Source organism: Protopterus annectens, chromosome 3.part1 (assembly GCF_019279795.1).
Source record: "Protopterus annectens isolate FY-2018-M chromosome 3.part1, PAN1.0, whole genome shotgun sequence".
NCBI lineage: Eukaryota > Metazoa > Chordata > Ceratodontiformes > Protopteridae > Protopterus > Protopterus annectens.
Genome location: NC_056732.1, coordinates 844971433 through 844992744, shown reverse-complemented (window position 1 = coordinate 844992744; position 21312 = coordinate 844971433). Strand labels below are relative to the sequence as shown.

Sequence of the window (21312 nt, the reverse complement as noted above, 5' to 3'; positions counted from 1 at the left end):
TAAGGTCAATTCTATTCATTCGCCTTTGGACAAGGATGGTAAAGCCTTTGACAGCTGTGGAAAGAGAATTTATTGTTCTTCAGCTCTAGGCTTCAGAGTCCTGACTCATGTGTTGAAAAACTTATTAACTTGTGTGGGCAATTTAAGAAAGGAATTTTATCAGTATTGTTCAAATTAGAACAAGAATTCATAATAAATAGAATATATGGTAATACTATGAAACAGTTAATGGTAAAATGCCAGATGATAAAGATAAAAAACTAATTCTTACATCTCCAAAACTAGCATCTTTATCACTATATTGGAAACTTTTCACATGGCAAATTATACATAAGAGATACTTAACACCACATAATTAGAACTAATATACAGTAAAGAATATAGATGTTGGAGGTGTAAATCACAATCAATAGCCAATTGGCAACGCATGTTCTATGAATGCCATTTAATTAAACAATATTGGGAAAGTATTAACTATTTGTTACAGGCACTGTTCACTGATAATTTCCAACTTACAAAATCTCTAGTTTTGTTGAATACACCTGTGCTGTCTTGTGTTCCAAGGCATAAAATATGTAATTTAGTGGACTCTCCTTGCTATGGCAAGGAAAAATATTACACAGAACTGGAAAGCTGTAACTCCCAATTTTAAACATTTCAAGAACATGGTTTTATCAGTCTCACAGTTGGAACTGAAAACAATCAAGGAAAGAACAGAAAGACCTACTTCCTTAAGCATTGCCTGGCAGAAAGTAAATCAAGTGCTGGAAACAGAAGATTGTAATAAATTATAATCTTATTCAAAGATACATTCAAGAAAGCAAAGTTTTTTCAAGTATAGACATTCTATGTAAATAGTTGGTTTTGTAATGTATGTGTTTGGAATTGTTTATCCACTTTAAGCTTTGACTATGTAAATATTTCTTTGATATACATACTGTATTTTTTTTTTATGTTTCTGAAAATCAATAAAAATGTATTCAGCAAAAAACGAATCACAAGAAGTGTTCTGCCACATTATCCTCAGAACGTAGGCCCTTTCTGAATTCTATCACTGCTACTCTTTCTCAAGTCTCTAAACATTCTTTAAAGAGTGTCTATGATTGTGTTGACTCTGTGTCCAAGCTAAAGCTACTTCTACTGTGATGAGAAGTTTTGCCTAGGTAGGTAATCAGAAGCTTTCTGAAGAAGTAAAATCTGAGATTTTTTTTTTATACTAAAGTTTATTTATTTCTTAATAAAACAAGCAAAACAGTTGTAAATCAAAAAACAGTTAATAAACCATAAACAATATTAAACATCACTAAAAAGCAAAATTATCAGGAAGATAACTAAACAATCTTTAACATTGTGAAAGGTAGCAGTGTTTACAGTAAAGATAACAAGACCCATCAAACTTTGCCAGTAACTCAACATGACAATGATAAAAATGAATGTCAAGATATATCCTTAACATTGTCAAGCATGTGCTGCAATATTTGAGGAGAAGTATGAAGTGTACCTGTAGTTTTATAAGAATAAATAATTTTCCCAAAGTTTTATCGAAAAAAGTCCTCCAAGGAACTTACCAGAGGGCACGCCCACTTTTTCCAGTGACATGCACAAAAAAGTTTAACCATACTCACAATAACCCAAAAAGACTTCTAACTTGGAAAAAAACAATGAATTGTCCTTAAGACGGATTCCAGAAACACAAAATGCCCAATCAACAACATTGGGCACCCCATAAATAGTGCCCATCTTGTTAATTAAAAAATTCCAATATGGTCTGATTAAGGAACAGAACCAAAACATATGAAGGTTATCTGCTTCTTTCTGTCACACTTCCAACAACAGTTTAAGGTAGACTCAACTTTTCTGCCTGCACAGAGTTATATACCAGCTGTGGACTATCCTCAATTGCTGATCATAGCACCTAGGCCAATTTTTGAGCTTATTTAAGGCCAACCACAGCTGCTCCCTGTATACAGAAGTCAAAGTGATATGTCTTTGGACCCTCCCTACTGATTACTAAGAGCTTCAGTGCTCTGGCTTTGGCTGACCAGAAGTCCTTATTGATGAGGCCTGCCATACCCTTTTTGATATTTCTCCATTTTTCCCATGGTAGAATTGATTCCTTTAGTCTTGTACCCAATATATATTTAGACCATACCCCCTGGATCTGGTGACATAATAATCACTGCCAAATAGGAAGGTTAAATTCCTCACATAACACTTCAATGCTCTTGATATACCTCACAGAGTGGGCATCTAGTATCTAACCCCATCAATATATTCCTTTGGGCTGCCAGAGCTTCCTTGAGTCCACCCCTATTGCCTTGACAATCTCTTGATGATGCCATATGACATCCATTGGTTCCATACCCCATGGAAGACTCCTGAACAAACAACTAATCTGCATATATTTGTTATAATCATTCAGGAGGGGGCTTCATCCAAAATCCCCTGTTAATCTAGTCATCTTCCTCTTCTGTATCCTTGGTCACTTTCTCAAACTCTTTAATAAGCCGATGGAGCTGAAAACCCAGAGCATAATTTATGTATGTATTTATTTATTTATCTAGCTCTCTTTATTTACCAGGATAGTCCAACTAGGATGCACCTCTTTTCAGTGGAGACCTGGAGAGAAAAGGTCCATTTTAGATTTACAAAATATTTAGCATATCAAGTCGAAAACATTTTAACACATGTTAATGATTTTTTACATACAGAGTAAATATACATACAAAATTTGACATAAAAGAAAAAAAAATTATATACAGAGCAAAAAACTTGGAATTTTCAGTTTTGAAATGGATTAGGATACATTTAGTTTTATACCAATTAAAGTTGTAATTCACTCATGTACAAAAACAGTGAAAAGACAAGAGTATAAAACATGTTTTTAGGTGAGCATGATTTGGTTGTTAGGAGGTAAAAATGTAGAGATTAGAGAAGACTGAATTAGTAACAGGTCAGCAAAGATTTATTTGGTTGAAAATCATCAGGAGAAATAGTCTCAGATGAGTTTAGAGAAGATGGAAAGTATTTGTGAAAAGATGAGGGAAAGGATGTGCATTGATGAGGAGGTATGTAGGTAGTGGTAAACATGTGTGTAGTGGTATAACTAACTTTGTATGGAATTCCAACTCCACCATACCACCTGGGGTCTATGATACTGAAGTGCACCATCTTGACTCTCCCAAAATAGCATTGTCAATAGACTCCTGAATGTATTGTAGAGTTCCATATGAACTGGAAGATTACAAACTATATATAAAACACAAGCAAGTATCATGGTTTGGGTGGCCCTAACCTTTCCAGTTATTGACCTAAAGTTAGTGTGGGCAACAAATCTTGTACTTTTGTTACCAGTGCCTCTAAGTTCCTTGCAATTGTAGAAGGAAGGGTGGGTTGAAAGTTTCAATCCTAAATAGGCTGCTTCCTGACCCATGGATAAAGAACCATTATCTAAATCTAAATCCAAACCTAAGTCACTCTTGCATATGATAACAGATTTTGTGAGGTTCCATTTTGGACAGACAGCATTCCAAATTGAAAAATGTTCAGTACCTCCTTTAGTACCACAGCCAGGTTGGTGCTAAGCAGTATGCAGTCATCAAATAACAAAAAATAATGGTAAGAACCATTTTTCATAGCTTGTGTATTCAAGACCTGCCTCACCTGGTATGCAAGTTCTTCCATAATCAGTAAGAATAGACTGGGTGACAATGGTCACCCTTGTCTTGTGCTCCTATTGATGGCCCCTGGATTGGAAAGGCCTCCATTAAGCTCTGAATGTAGGATGGGTGTGAAGCAACATGACCAGATTCTGAAAATCAATGCCATAGTTCCTATGATGGAGCATCTGATAGAGAAAGCTCCATTTACTCTGTCAAATGCCTTCCATATATTGAAAAGAACTATGCCTACTTCTGTGTCAGGGTCACCAATGACATACAGAAAAGAAGCCAGTTCTCACAAATTGTCTGCCACTTCCCTAACTTTAACAAAGCCATTCTGGCCCCAAGCTATCAATCAAGTAAGTAGCCTTTCTAGCCTACCTGCCAAAATGTTTGTGTCATTCTTCAGGTCCACGTTTATGAGGGACGTAGCCTAAAATCCCCTCACTTTGGCACTCCTACTTTCACTTTAGAGCTAACCTCTAGTTATGCCCATTACTTAGAGCAGTGAAAGCTTGTGCAAGCACCTCATTCAACTCACTTTTGCCCCATTTCTAACACTCAGCTGTAAAGCCATCCAACTCTGGTGCCCAATTAGGGATGATTTTCGAAATAGCCTTCTCTACCTCAATGAAAAAGAAAGTAAAAATTTGCTGTTACAATGCATTGTTGTTGGCAATGTTGTACTGCTAAAAATTCTAATTGAGATGAGATGTTCAGAACAATACATTGATGTAAAATACTGTCTGAAACCTTCTGAGTTCATTACTACCCACAATATACTCATCTTGTTTCAGTTTTATTATTGTCAATACGTAATGAGGCCTAGGATGCATAAATAAACAGGCCAAACATATTGGGTTACTTTCCCTTCTCAGCCAGCAAAAATTGCCCTTTTTGAAGATGCTCTACTTCTACTTTTAAGATCTCTAGCATACTAATCGGCACTCTACACTCTGTCCTTACCTCCCAGTCACCACCAGTGTACCACAAGGCTTTATTCTTGCTCCCCTCTTCTTTAACATTTATACCAACACCTTCTGTACTTCCACACAACAGGCCACCCTAATAAAGTGCATAGATAATTCCACTCTCATTTGTACATATGACAACATGGTACACCTCCAAAAATATACTCAGAAAGCTTTAACAGACACTGAAATATGGCTTCATAGCTCACAACTCACGCTTACCCCTTCAACCCAAATAATACCAGACTATTACTCTTTTCCCTAAATCACCCTCTCATGAAAAAAATAAATTTAAAGTCTTCTTTCTTGATAATATAACCACTAAAATCACCTCTTGAAGAAAATTAGTAGGAGTGATAGTGGATGATAGTCTTACATTTGACTTGCATATACAAAATTGCATTAAGAAAAACTCATTAAAAACTAGGGATGCTTTACAGAGCCAGAAACTTTCTCACTGATACAACTAAAGCTACACTTGCTATCACTTATCTCCTCCCACACTTCTTTATGGTGCTCCCATCTTTACTAACTTCCAGGCTTCACAACACATAAAACCTGAACAATGCTATAACAAAGTGGCTAAATTTGCAGCAAATACCCCTTTCAGAACCCACCACTGTACAGCACTAAAAAGCCTAAATTGGTTAGAACTGCCTCAACAACTAACATATACACAGCTTCTTACCACCTATAGAATTATCCAGCATCCATCTGCCTGTCCAGTACTAAAAAACATTGTACACAACTATGTTCCAAGTCGGTCATTGTGATCCATTGATCAAAAACTCCTGTCTGTCTACAAACCTATCAAATCTGCTGGGCATTGTCTGTACTCGTATAAGGTTGCTAAGGCCTAGAACTCTTTAAAAGTATCTGTCAGGTCAATACCCTTCCTACCATCTTTCAAAACCACTCTGAAAGATTTCCTAGCTAAAATCTGGATCTGTTCTTACTCAAAACCAGAATAAACTATATCCCTAAATGTGAACAAGTACCTTTTCATTCTTTATGCCTCCTTACTCTCCCTTCTTCACTTACTTCCTTACTGCTATCTAATTATCTTCCCTGACCTCTTCTCTAAGTATACCATAAGCCTCTTTTCCTTCACTTCATATTGCAGTTCCTGTTTGTATTAGACTAATTCACCTTTAATTTCCCTACAAACTGTCTAAAATTTCTCTAAATATTTATGTATTTAATATATGTTTACTGGGAATGTCTGATTTGGAATGAAGCCAATTTTCAGAAGTGACCTGGGGAGAAACATTCCAAACTCATGTCTTTGTAATGTGGGAGGAAACCGGAGTACCAGGAGAAAACCCACATGATCGCAGGGAGGACATGCAGACTACACACAAAAGGTACTCCAGCCAACAATTGAACCAGAGAACCTCTTGCTGTAAGTGACAATGCTACTGCTGCACCACTGCACCATCCGCGAAAAATATTAAATGATTGTCATATACCATGTATCAGTTCTTAACCAATGTTTTCATATTATGTCTAATTTGTTATAATTATTTAAACTGCAGATGTTCTTTTGTTTTTTGTTTTTTTTGAAGATTGTAAAATTATTGTTCTTAAAATGTTTTGTAATAATTTAGAGCTTTTCTCCCTGGCCCTGTGAAGAAAATGGACTTCTACCCAGTTGGACTTTCCTGGTAATCAAATGTCAATAAATAAGTAAATAAATTTCTATCATGAGGGGTAACTCACAGTCAGAAAGGTCAATAGACAGCATTAATGGAGAGTGAAGTCTAACCTTTAATTACTCTGGGATTAAAATAAAGTCTACCTTGCTTCCCTGACATGTCAAATCCCTTGAAAAAGATGGAACTATCTTCTCAGGGAAAATGTCAATCCAACACTCCTTCAGCACTCTCCAGAGTTCATTGTGATAACTCCCTTCTGGCCCAGGCAACAGTGGTTCTCCCTTCCTATAGAACTGGACAAGGGCAATTACCACAAGCTTCTTCACAGACTGAATCTACTCACATAAGACAGGGAGAGTTTGATACACTCCATTCTCAATTATACAATGCCTACTCTAAAACGTGCATGCTGATTGGCCAGCCCAACCAGCGTGCCCGTTGTAAATCCCTCAATATACTAACGGAAAAAGGTCCGGTCGCCCGGACTTTTTCCGTTAGTATAAAACACTGTCTCGCTATGTTAAAAGAGTTTAACATAGCGACACAGATTTAAAAAAAGCAACGGAGATCTCCGTTGCTTTTTTAAAGCTGTCTCGCTATGTTAAACTCCTTTAACATAGCGACACAGTGTGTAAAAAGCAACGGAGATCTTGTGATCTCCATTGCTTTTTTTTTTAAACCTGTCTCGCTATGTTAAATGAGTTTAACATAGCGAGACAGCTTTAAAATAAGCAACGGAGATCTCCGTTGCTTATTTTAAAGCTGTCTCGCTATGTTAAACCCATTTAACATAGCGAGACAGTAAAAAGCAACGAAGATCTTGCTTTCTCCGTTGCTTTTGCCCACAGCTCTGATGTACTGCGTAGGCATGCGCAGTACATCAGAACTGCCGCGGAACACCAGACAGCTGCGGAAGGGCAGCAAAGAGGCATTATACAATGCCATTATTTAAGAAAAGTAATTATTTCTTTTCTTAAATAATGTCATTGTATAATAGCAATAACCCACTTCTGGGTGTGGGTAATGCTGGATTTACCCACGGTTGTCTTTGTTTGGTCCCTCGGGCTTCACCCTCGGGACCAAACCACGCCAACCGTGGGTAAATCCAGCATTACCCACACTCAGGCGTGGGTTATTGCTATAATAACTACCACTGACTGCCTGGATGATTCAGTTTCAATACCTTTCAGGCACATTCTTCATGAGAATGTGCATCAAATACTAAAGGAGTCAAGAAAACCTGCTACTAAGAACTCTTATGTCAGCAAGTGGAAAATATTTTCTAGTTAGTGTCACGCTAATAAATCAGGCCCAGTCAATGATTATGTACCACTGCTTCATGTTGTATGAGTTACTATCCTCTGGCTTGTGTTACTCTTCCATCAACGTTAATTTTTCATCCATTTCAGTATGTCTGCCCATGGATCCTTCCCTTTCTTCCCTGCCTTTGGATAAGCAGCTCTTGAAGAGGGTTTGCATGTTAGATCACCTAGTGTCGTGGAAATGACAATATTAAGAAATTATACTTTGCCATTATAAGAAAAGCAGATATTTTATTTTTAATGACCAATAGCAATTATTTTTTTATTTAATTTTATTTAGATTTTTTGCAAATAGGTAAATATTATTTAAGAACTGCCAGTAGTATGTCAGTTTGAAAGAATACTTAGCTAGAAATCTGAACTTTTGACTTTTTATGGGCAATTGTAATAGGTTGGGTTTATATTATTTTAAGATTTTTTTTTTTAATTTTTATAAAGTCACTTAATTTTAATTAATTTTTAAAAAAAATGATAAAACATTTTATTTTTTACATTAAATGTTTTTGGGCAGTTTGTCTTAGATAAGTTTTATTTAAAAATAACAAATGTGAGATACAATTTAGAAGTACATGTTTAGCAAAGCAATATATGATGACATATTTGGCCTTGCAGAAACACTGAATAACATTGAATTTGCATTTAAAACAAGTTATATAATAGATATGTAAGCAGATACAGTCATTAAAGAAATTAGGAAATTTAATTTTAGCTTTGCTGTTCAAATTACAAATAAACATTATGTTTAGGCAATTTTAAACATATAGCCTTATATAAAAGATACATTAGGTGATACAAGAACAGCTGCATTTTAACAGCAGATGTTACTGCATGTTATTTTTTTTATTTTTTTTAGACTTAATAGTCTTTCATCTTGGAACTTGTGCTATTATAAATAAAGGTCTGCCAGCCTTTTTGCTATCTGAAGCTGACACACACACCCACACACACACACACACACACACACACACACACACACACACACACACACACACACACATGACTACAATTGTTATAAAGAATTTCGTCTGAGGTTACAAAACTAGCTGATTAACTTATTATGTGTCATGGGACAAGTAGATCTAACTATTCAAATGTATTATAAAATTACTTTTTATGTGATGATGGGCAGGGATGGCCTTTGGTCAACTGGTGCCCCAGGTAAAAGGGCTTCACAGCACCCCCCACACCATCCAGTGCACCAATCCTTGTCTACCTACACCACATAAATTACTTCTTTCTTCCTTTTTTGTAGTTTGTCTTACTTTTCATTTTTTTCCAGTATTCATTTAACATATTTTAAAGAAATTATTTCTTTACTACAAAAATTAAAATAAATACTGGATATAAGGGAGGAGGGGTTGAAAAAGTAACCCTGCTAGAGCAGCACCCTAAGCGGGTGATTAGTTGGTCTATGCCTAAGGCTGGCTATGATAATGGGATTTCAAAATACATTGCACTATAAATGTTTGTATGTCTTTTTATATTTAAAAGACATGCTTAATAAGGTCAATTATTTAAATAATAATAAATTGCTTGTTATTGTGTGATGGCCCTATTATTGTAATACAGCACAGCTGATATGACATAACTAATACTTTTTTAATGCTTTTATTAAGACAAGCAGAAATGTTAAAGATGTTTCTTGTTTAAAAAAGACAAACAGAATTATGATAATGTTTTGTGGACATAAGGCTCTTGATTTGACAGCACAGTTTTATGTAGTTATTAAATTTGAATCAGGCGTGGAACTAAGCCAGTTTTGCATGTTTAGGTGGGCCATCAGTAAAAAAAATATTTTTTAGTTTGCTGAAACTTTTTGAAATATAAAATTTGCAAAAGGAATGTTTTGTTTTGTTTTTTTGAGTATGGCAAGATTCGTTTTTATGCTTGACACTGAAATGTGCTGAATCAGAAGACTGATGTCATGTCATGTTTAACAGTATATGCAAGTAATTAGGTAACAACAGAAGCTTTGTGCATATTAGTTTATGACCTTTTGGAAATGCAGAGCCAACAAAAACACTTTTTTGCAGATAAGACTAGACCATGTGTTATGTTTCTCGATGGTTGCTGTTTTAATTGTTATGATAAACAGATTATTTGCCAATTTATTTGAAAGGATATATAGATATACAATGATATGGCAACAAATGCACATATGAAAGACCTTGATGCAAAAAGGAACTTATGTTAGGTTATTTACTATTAAATATAACAGTGATACAAAAAACATACAGAGTATTATGACTACATGATGGCAGATGTTTTCAAAACTGCCTAACAGTTTAGGATTTTTTTTTTCTGAACCTATTACTTTTACTTATAGGAGAGGACACAACGTTAAAGAGATTTTTAAAAGAAAAAAAAACATCCATGTAGAAAACAAGGAGACCTATAAATCTGGTACTTGTAAACAGTGTCCTTATGTATTGAACAACAATAGTATTCACCTTTCAAATTAGGGACATGAGTTGAAGAGTACTAAATATTTTAACTGCCTTAGCAAAGAAGTGATTTATTTGGCACCCTGTAAGGTATGTCTATCACTCTATGTAGGTAAAACTGAAAGGTATTTGAGAAAAAAGGATTTAGGAGCACCTGAAGATATCAATAACAAGATGAAAACAAACACACTGTACAGATGTTCCTTAAACTGTAATAGTGCATTTACTTTTTTGTATTAGAACAGGTGGTCTGTGATCCAAAAGGCAGGCAATGGGAAACATTAATCAAATACTGCAAACTTTTATGGCAACTAAAATTAAATGCCAGTAACCATCTGGTATTGAATGATAATGTTTGCATTGCCCCAGTGTTTAAATTACAGTCAGCAAATTTGTGATACAATGTTTAGTGCATGATTTTGATACCCTGTCAATGCAGGTTTTTATTTGATTTTTTATTCATTTCTATTTCAGAATTGCCATTTAGCTGAAACATCTGATATCCTTAATAGGTAATTTGCATGTATCCCATGTTGCCAATGACACAAGAGGTTTAAGGTATCACACAGTGGAAAGTCTAGCTTTGCTAGATTTTTCTTTTTGTGTTTTTAACCAGTTGGTTTTTCTGTGTAGATCTTTTTACTTATTGTTTTAGTTTGTTAGTTGGGATATTTTGTAGACACCCTAACGTTTATGGATATCAGTTGGGTACGACAACCCTGTGTTTCCAAAAGTTACACATTTCTCTTATGCTGTGCTGATGATGCATAAGAAGGCAGATACATGCATGCCCACAGCTAGAGGAGTTTGGCTTTCTTGGCCTGAAATTGTCCATAAATAGACATAAAAGTTAAAGTAAAAGAAAAAGTCATGGACATTCAGAATTGTCCTTTAGCTGAAACACCTGATATCCTTAATGGATAACTTTGCTAGATTTTTCTTTTTGTGTTTTTAACCAATTGGCTTTTCTGTGTGACCTTTTTACTCAATATACAAAAGAATTATTAAAGTTTCATTAGTCAAAGATTACTTTAGCTTAAATATTTTGAACATAGTCTGTTTTTTAACAAGTGAGTACACATGTTTTATGTATTTCTTAAAGTGTTTTTTGTAGTTTGTGGGGTTTTGAATGAATTGTGTTAGGCAAATACACATTGAAGGAAATGATGTATGAAAAGGAAATGTGTGGCCTACCAATGAACTTTGAACTCAGAATATAAATTAGTTTGAAAGTGTTTGTTGTACTCTGCTAAAGAAGTCTTTGTTGAGATGAAAGTGCTTAACTTATATTAAACATTATAATTTAATTTAAAATGCGTTCTCTGCTTTAGTGTTTTCCAATGACAAGGACAGTTTTTGGAGTTTTTTTATTACTAGTTTTATTCTCCAAGAGACCTCACAATTGTTTTGGTTCATAGTTTGTTGCATCTTTAAAATTACATAGAAACCCTCATTTTTAATTAGAATTTTAGGAATGTATATGTAAATCTATGTAACATATATGCATTTATTTGCATACAGTAGATCTATTCTCTATAAAATCTGACTGCAATGTGTTACAGTGTATTTTACATATTTCTTACTAGGTGTATTTGTGAGTGGTGACTCCTTTTGGTCAACTCTTTTGATGTTAGGAGAACATATCAGTACATGAGACAATGTTATGTAGATGAAATGTGTTGAACTTATTATATTTAACACACATATTGCATGTGCACTAATGGTCAACTTTGTTGCTTCTTACTGCATGTAATCTCTGTTGGGCATTGCATTTCCTAGGTCATTCCTGAAAAACAGACCATTAATCTCAGATGATATACCTGGTAACCTAAACCTTTACAAAGGAAACAACTCTGCAGTTCCATCTCTTAAGGTGTATTTATTGGGTGGTATATTTTAATCACGTAGGTTAAGTATACCAATTGTTATGAACCTGAAAACTGGTCAGTAATCAGCTCTGAAGAGCCACATCTGGAAAGTGACAGAACTATAGCCTTCTACAATTAACTAGTCAACAAGACCTACACAGCTTCTTCCTAGGCACTATATTCCTATGACAGCAAACATCAGTATGTGCTTTGATGGAAAATTAATTGCAAATGTGTATGTACATTCTTCTTCCTGTCCTTCTCCCTTCTCAGGTTGTTCTGTCCTTAACAATGATGGGTCATAATGCCCTAGGCCACTAACACCTATTATTTGTGAGGTCTCTAGCACATTCCATGGAAGTTACTAGACTGTTTGCTTGGAGCCTGTAAATGACTGCTTTACAGATTTAACATTGTTGTGTTCTATCACAATAAAGAGTGTAGTGAAGTAAGTGATCTATTTTAAATGAAAACCTAAGAATAAATAAACGGACTGCCACTGTGTTTTTCTGATACAGTACTGTCTCATATGTATACAAAGTTCTAAACATAAATTTTGAGTTGCTGCAAATTACAAGGCATTTCACTTGCAAAATGATATATGTTCACTGTATGATCTCGTACTGGGAATGATGTCTAAAAACTGCATCTAGAAATAAAAGCTACATAGCCTACCCACATTTCTTCTGCTGAGTTCCTACAACTGTGTATACAATAATCTACATTTTTTGTCTAGAAGGAGATATGACACTATGTTAATAGTTTCTGGAGTTGTTTTCCATGCTTTTTAGCTGATCCCTTTGTCAGTCCATGTCTCTAGCCTCCTTGCTGCATTTCTGCTGACTTTTGCTGCTAGACATGAAAAATCAGTTAGAGATGCTCTGCTTATAAGGTGCTGTTGCCATAAAATATTTGAACTGAAATCTTTAGTACATAGCCTATGAGATTTTTCCTGTTTTGTGACACTACAACCAATTTTTCCGCTTATATTTTGAGACCGTTGGCGAATGATAGTTAATTGCAGATGTTATCAAGATTTTCTTCACTTCTGATGTTCTTTTTGCTGTTTAGCATTTGGAGTGGAACCTGACCTGATTCGTGTTGGAGGGACAATTCCAATAGCTACTACACTGGAGGATGTGACTGGGAAGAATCTGATCATGATGCCACTAGGAGGACCTTATGATGCAGCCCATGGACAAAATGAAAAGATCAGCAGGTAAACATTTCTTTACTATACTTTTACTTAAAAAATTAAAGGCCAGAATAAAAAATAAAGAGTTACACATATATTGGAATGAGATAGAATGATGATGAATAATTGTATCCTTTCCTGAATCTTTGTTGTAGCAGAACACCAGAAATATTAAAGAACAACATAGCTGCAGATATCCCATAATGCAAAATACCATGAAAGGTATATCTAGATTGCCATGAATTACATCCATCATAGCAGAGCTGACAGATTTGTACATGAAATTATTCAACCTACACTTATATAATTTCTTTGGGTATTTTAGAAAAGATTTCCAGATGGAAAGAGATGGTTATGTAGTGCAGTGCAGTAGCAGATGATAACAACGGCATGAAAATAAGTCTATAACATTTTGATTCATGGGTTTATAGGTTCATACTAAACTTATAACCAAAGGGCCATCAAGTAGCTTAGCAATGATACTCCTTGAAAGTATAACAGGTAACCCCATAAGAATATTATTTCTACTTACTCAAGGTGTAAATGTTATCATCTCCCATCCAGCAATTAGCAGATAAGGTGTTACTTTGTTTGTCATGTAAAAAAATGTATTTCAAAGGGAGGGAACTCACTCAGTTATAAATTGGTCAAGTAACTGGTATTCCTGATCCTATGGTGAAGGTTGACATCTTTGGCGTTAGAGAGACCCTAGGTTCTGCGAAGGTGGAGTGAGTCAAACAGGGTACAGATCTAAGATATCACCTCATGAATTTATATGAGACAGAGCAGAGGGACAGAGATTTAACCTTTCTGAGTATCTCAGATTGTGTAATCTAGAATTCTTGGTCAGAAACCTTTGAAGTATTTCAAGATGGCTGTAAATCACCATCCTTTTCAAAGATAAATCTAGTTAGAGAAGAGTCTAGAGGGACCATGTCTGCATTGAAGCTAGGAGAGATAGCTCTAAAAATTAGCTTAGCAAGACCTAATGATTTCTTAACCACAACTGATGCATGTAATCAAAAGAAAGATTTTTTTATTAACATACGTAACTCAAGCCCCACATAACCACATATATTTTGAGAGGGATACTAGCATTGTCATAACAGGATTGTATTTCCCAAAGATAACTACATTGCATTTTTTTGCATTTCAGGTGAACCTGCAACTGACACACCAAACACTGATTTTGTCCAAATCCTGCTGGCGTGTCTGAGTTTCTGAGGGAGGATTTGGCAGCTGTACCTAGTTTAATGTTCGCAGCAAAGTTAGTTAGCCACAGTCCCATGACATCTGCATTCACTTCTGAGATAAAGTAGCAAAATAGCAAGGGGCCCAGAACACAGCACTGCAGAACCCCCACTGGTGGCACTCTGCTGGCGGAAGTAGATACCCTGCCTTAACATTGTAGGGTTTCTTAGACAGCCAGCTAGCTGTCCAGTGGATTAAATGTGGGTTTATGTTAGGTTTATGAGTTTATCTGTAATGCCAGCATGTAAGATGGTGTGAAAGGCCTTGATGAGATCAATGTACGCAGTAAGAGCTGTCAGGCCTTCATCCAGGACTTCAAAGACCCTTTCAAAGAAATCAGCTATATTTACTAGGCATATTCTTCCTTTTACAAATCCATATTGATCTGGGTCCACAATTTGCAGGTCATTTCTGTCAATGATTATCAGCTTAGCATTTATGCATTCCATAACTTTATAGATGGCATTTATGAGGCTAATAGGTCTATAGTTTCTGGGGTCTGACATGCTGCTTTGGAATAATAGCATCCCTATCATCATTCTTTATATTTCAGGGACATAACCAATTGAGAGATTTAAGTGGAAGAGATTAAAAAGGGAGTTGTCTATGTGGTACTTGACACATACTCGCAAACAGGCCGGGATATGGTCAGGTCTCATGGGGCTAATGTTTTGCCTTTGGATATAAATTAGTCCAAGATTATTTTGAAAGAGGTGGGTTGATTGGTAGTCAAGGGGGATACCTGGCTGGTTTGGAGCCATGAGAATTGCACTGAATTTGTCAACAAGGATATGAGCAATGACTTCAGGATCAGAGAGGGAAACATCATTGAAATTACGTTTGGTACAGTAATGAGTATCATTTCTAATGTTTCCTAATGTAACTGAAGAAGACCTTGTGTTTATCTTTATGGTTATAAATCCAAAAGAACAAAAAGTACCACGAAGCAATAGAACTCAGGTAAACAGGACCCGGAAGCAAAGTTAGAGAAAAATAGTAAGCCTCTTTAAAATACTAGGGCTACTCAAACTTGTTTCAAAACTTTTTATTTGACAAACGAAATTCACCAAGCGCTTTCACTCGGATAAATCCGGGCTTTATCAAGGAAGTAGTAAGTCTGTGGTTCACTACATTAAATAGGTCACATCGTATCACATGACTGTTTAAACAATTATATTGTATTAACTCATACAAAGATGAAAAAGTTTAAAAACAAGTATTTTAAACTGTGATAAATACTGTTTCTTCCAATTGTAAAACTATGTGCCATCCTTGTATAAAATAACATTTACAAAAAGGCTCATCTTATAAAATTCGATGTCTCCATAAATTCCTTAATGCATGACATTTAAAACCAGAAAATAAAAAATCTTGGTAAGAAGTATATATGTATATATAATATAAAATCATAATTAATACACTGCTCTGCAGTCTAAAATGATGACCTAGGATTTTCTATTTACAAATTTTTGGTTTAAACGAACCAAAAAGATATGCTCAGTAAAAAGCTCTAACCGATTTATAATCGTTTCGTTTGTCAAATAAAAAATTTTGAAACAAGATTGAGTAGCCCTTGCATTTTAAAGAGGCTTACTATTTATCTCTAACTTTGCTTCCGGATCCTGTTTATCTTTATGGTTGTTACTGACCCTGAATTCATACCTTGCCATATACACCTTGATGGTGTGCTTAAAGATGTTATATACTTGTTTTAAGGGTCCTTTTATACTTTAAAAGTGGAACTCTGTTACAGGTAGCTTGAAGTGTCTTCTTTTTGTTGTATCAGGATTATGCTATACAGGCGTATTCCTGACTTTACTATGATATTTACTGTGGATAGCAACAGACGGTTTCCCAATATGTCCTCAGTCCGTGTGGTCTTGAGAATCACTTCTTCACTTTAACAAAGCAAAAAAAAAAAAAAAAAAAGATTGCCCAAGCCTGCTGAACACTGTTTTGGGGATTCTCTCTGTTCTGCAATGCTCTGTGACCTTGAAATTTATATATATATAAATTCAAGGAGGTGGAGGATAAGAGGATTACCTCACACATGGGGGAGGGGGCTTACTTCCCCATAAAAACACTTGATTAGTGCTGTCCCGTTACTTTACATGTAATGGACAGCTTCTGGGCTTGTTGAAGTGAGAACATGCGATGTAAACAATCAGGAGTCAGCATTTCATACTAATAGTGAAACAGACTTCATGATGTATCTGTCCATAACAGAACAAAATTCAGAGGAGTATGCAGTAGCATCAAATAATGGGCGAGTTGGATTACTGCAGTATTTCATGGCAGAATAAGCATAATACCAAAATGGAATGTGTAGAGCTCACGGTAGCTCTCAGTAAATCCACATTTCATATCTCTGCCAATTAGCCAGTAGATAAAAGCTATGGGATGACAGGAACCCACCCCTGGCAAAGTAGGCGGGTCTTTTAATCATCTAATCATAGGAAGACACTGGATTTCCCCGGAATGACAAATATGTATGGACATTCGAGAGTAGTGAATCAGTCAGTAATTATCAAGAAGGCCTGCAGAAAGGAGCAGGTTTGTTTTGGAGTAATCATAAAATACTGCTTTATTTGGGGGGGGGGGGTTAAAGTGTGTTTTAAGGAAGAAAGTTACAGATAAGTTGTCAAACTTCACTACAGAGGGTAGCAACACTAGAGTAGCACAGGATGGGGAAAAGTTCAAGAAGATTATCACCCCTGCTTAGGAGTGGAACAATTTAATCAGTACAATTAGCAGTAACCAAATTGTGTATTCCATGTGCATATTTGTTGCTAGTTTTATAGCTATGACAGTTTATACTGGGGTAATTAAATGACCCATAATGTGTATTCTGTGTAATGAAAATAATGTGACTCAGATAATTAATGTGCTCAGAGTGAGACACAGAAGGGGACCCACAACTGGCAATTATATAGTATGTGGTTTTATTGTGTTACCTAGACATTTATAAGTTCCAGTATGGTATCATTCACAATTTGTCAGCAGGATCTATTCCTGGCGTACAAGGCATTTTCAGACCCAAACATGATGGACCTCCTGCATATCTGCAAAATAAACAGCACCAAAATTACCTGCTCTAAAGACTTAAACCTTGCATGTGATATAAATAGGACCTGTTGGAGTGACTGTATGTATCCCAGAGACTACCCCTTCTCCGGAACAGGCTCCCCATCTATGTAAATCAGAGTTCCTCCCTAACCCAATTCAAGTGTAACTTGGACAATTGGATGGGGAACAGGAAATTTATTACTAGCTTGGCACCTGTCTCTAATGGACACAGGCAGCCTGTAAATGGTTTGTCTCCCAGGCCCCTGCTTGTAAATATTTAATCTTCTAAGCCACTGCTTATATTTATCAAGGGAATCAGAACTTGTCAGAGATTTGGGATGCAAAGCTAGCTTTAAAAAAGGCCCTTGTGATTGTTATGCCCTTATGAAACTATGAACCAATAAGTAACAGGTTCCCTAACATACATGGCTATAGCCCCAGAGTTTCTGTGGACCAAAATGCAATGTATGTGCCAAACTCTGACAAGGAGGTGGTACACCTTCTTAAACTACTCAAATGTGCATGACTTCAAGGCAGAAGAAGATCTAAAGCTCAAACATTTTACTGTTCAAGCTTCCAGCACTGGGCAATGCTACCTTGACATTATTTGAATTTGCATATGTAAGTAGGCATGTTCATGAACTGATTTTTGTGTATAAAAGGCACTATGAGGCAGCAAAGGCTTTAACCATGAAATGTAAGGTGCTTACCTATGACAAAGCAGAAGGGTCTGATAACCACCTGCAGGATCCCCCAGGAATGGCACTATATATGGACAGTTTAGAGTAGACAATCAGTAAGCATGTTTGGAGAAGTGGAAGGAAACTAGTGTACTTAGAGAAAATCCCACAGACACAGGGAGTACATGTGAACTCCATTCAGAAAGTGTCTGGACTCTCATCTTCTCCACAGGGTGTGTGCCTGAGCTCTGGAGAACAGCAATTGTGGTGCCTTTACATAAGGACAGTGTTGTTATTCACCCTGGCAATTGTTGTCCCATTATTGTCACTAGTATTACCTGTAAACTCATAGAGAAGATCTTAATCAATCTCATTAACAATGAAACTGGTAACTCACAAACATTCAGTTCTAGTCAGTATGGTTTTGTGAAGTGCAGACCTTGTTTGCTTAATTTGGGTGACTTTTGTAAGGGTATGTCTGATACTGTTGAAAGGAGTAATTATGTCCGTGCCACTTACTTCAACATTGCTAAGGCATTCAATATCATTCCTTATGCAGATACTATAGATACACATATCATCTTTATTCTTATCCCCCATATTACTTCTTGGATTGTTTAATAGCTCCTTGGTCAAACTCATATGATGAGAGTTGGTGGTCCCAACTTATCTAATAGACTAGTCGCTAGTAGAATCCTTCAGGGCTCAGTGCTGGGTCTCTTTGTCTTTGGCATCTTCTTCTCCAATGTGAAGACAAATGTACAAGGTTTGTGGATCGCTGCAATTTGAATACCATCAATGATTCCCCCCACAGACTTATATTCTTCAAGAAAAGCTTGACAGAATCAACACCTGGTGTTTTGACTATGGCATCAGGTTTAATGTAAACCTGTTGAATAATGTTACTTTGCAAGTTAACTAGTGCAACACTTTAGCTTTCTTCAAGTTAAATTTTGATGATTGAATGGGTTCACACACATTTATCTCAGGGATTAATAGTATGGCCATTATCAAGAAGGAAGGTAAACCTACCAATAGTGCATCCTAGGATGCATTGATAGGCTACTTATGGTTGCTCAAACCATCAGTCTGCCTGTTTACTAGTAGGCTATGAATTTATGATAATATCAACATATGAACCCCAGACCTGGAAGCTGTGAGGTAGAGATCTCAGCCAAAAAAAGCACTATAAGGAAGTTAAGAGAGCGTATAATGGAACATAATAGAGATATCAAAAACAAGAGGACAACAAGTTCCTTATACCTACATAGTACAAAATGTCTGGATTTTAACAGGTTCATATTTTTTGTAATCGATAGGATCTCAGACAATATGAATAAGGAAGGAGATGTGAATAACTTACTGGAAACAAGGGAATGTTTATGGCAACTCAGACTTAATGCCAGCAACACACCTGGCATCAATGAACACATCTCCATTTCTAGTATTTTAAAATATTATTTATTTACTTTATTTTTTTATTTATTTATTTAAATAAATAAATAAATAAAAAATAAAATATAAATCATATTGTATCTAAACAAGTTTTCAAATTCATTAAGGATGAACTTCATTTTATTAGGTATATTAAACTAAATAAAAGGAGTACACATACAAATCAACACAACAATATACAAAAATTTTATTATCTATTCAAAGATTGCATACTCACAATTATAACTGAACATATATATATTTTTTAACAATTTTAATTTTAATTTTTAGTATTAGTACTCTTAATTACATATATATATATATATATATTTTTTATAAAGACATACTTATTAACTATCAACTATTAATTATTAACTATTAACTATTATAAACACACTTTTGTTTAGTTTATTAGTCTTGTATAACAATTGACTAGACACAGGAACGTTGACTGGATTAAATTTAGTACAAGACTGTTTTATTCAATATTTTATTGTATATTAAGGAGGCGTTGTATTGTTTAATTAATTATTTTATTAATTTATTCAATTAATTGTTGGAATCTTAACTTGATTGGAGTGGAAATGTGATTGGATAGAGATTGGTTTGCTTTGTAATAAAAGAAAAGGCTTTCATTGTTTTTTTACTCTGATGAAACCCACGGACTGGATGGGTGAAAGCGCTTAGTGTGTTATTATAGAACTTGTAATTAAATGGTGCTACCACTTTACGGATTACTTGGGCATTTTTTTCTTAGTTTACAGTGTTAGTGTTTTTGTGAACACGTATGACCCTAGCCCTGAGTAGCATCCTGCCTTCACCCAGAATGATACCACAGTATAAGGACAAAATGATTGACTTCAACAATTGGCTAAGCTTCTGGTGTCATTCAAAGGGGATCCAATATTTGTCTGCCTGGGAAGACATGATCGACAAACCATGATGCTTTGCCAGATATGGTCTGCACCTGTCACCCCTGGGATTCAGGTTACTGGCTAAATCTCTTGCCACCCCTATAGTGCCTTTTTTAGGCAAGGTTCAAAGGATAAAACCACCATTGTAACAGATACAAGCATGCAAAATCTGAAGGTAATGCTACTCAATGCTAGAAGTCTAAAACTCAAAATGCACTCTCTTGAGGCACTCCTAAAAATGGAGAACATCGATATCTGTGCAGTAACTGAGACCTGGTTCAAGGCTCCAGAGAGCACACCTGCAATACCAGGCTACAATTCTTACCACATTTTTCGGCCACAAAACCAAGACCAAAACACTAAAGGTGGAGGAGTGTCCATATTCACCAAGGATATTCACACCTCCAGGCTAGTTGCCCAACACATTGCATCTGAAATTCTCCAGGTGCAACTAACACTAGGTAAGACTGCAATCCAAATTGTAGATTGCTACAGATCCCCCACCATGCCCCAAGATTCTCACTACACCTTTCTAAACATACTGGAAAATATTAAGCTACAACCAAACACCCTAATACTGGGTGATTTCAACTACCCTGCCATTAATTGGGAAAACTACTCGGGTACCAACTCCTTTTACCAACGGTTCTTGGAATTCATAAATTCCAACGCCCTGGATCAACTAATCCATTGTCCCACCACGGGAGCCAATATCCTAGACCGGGTCATTACCAACATGGAAGGTAGATGCTCCACACCAGTGGTCACCCCCTCATTGGTCAGGTCTGACCATAAGCAAATCACCTTTGGCATCCACATCCCACCCCACCCCCCAGTAAGGAAACCTCCT

The 21312-nt window shown here is 35.9% G+C and overlaps 1 protein-coding gene across 2 annotated transcripts in view; it reads left to right on the top strand.

Moving 5' to 3' along the window:
• LOC122798296 (cytosolic non-specific dipeptidase-like) overlaps window positions 1-21312 on the top strand; it is a 345095-nt gene that overhangs the window by 307965 nt on the left and 15818 nt on the right. For both annotated transcript variants that reach the window (XM_044067118.1, XM_044067117.1), the window contains exon 11: window positions 12994-13141. In XM_044067118.1, coding sequence (XP_043923053.1) covers window positions 12994-13141 — 148 coding nt within the window. The remainder of the gene's footprint in view (window positions 1-12993; window positions 13142-21312) is intronic.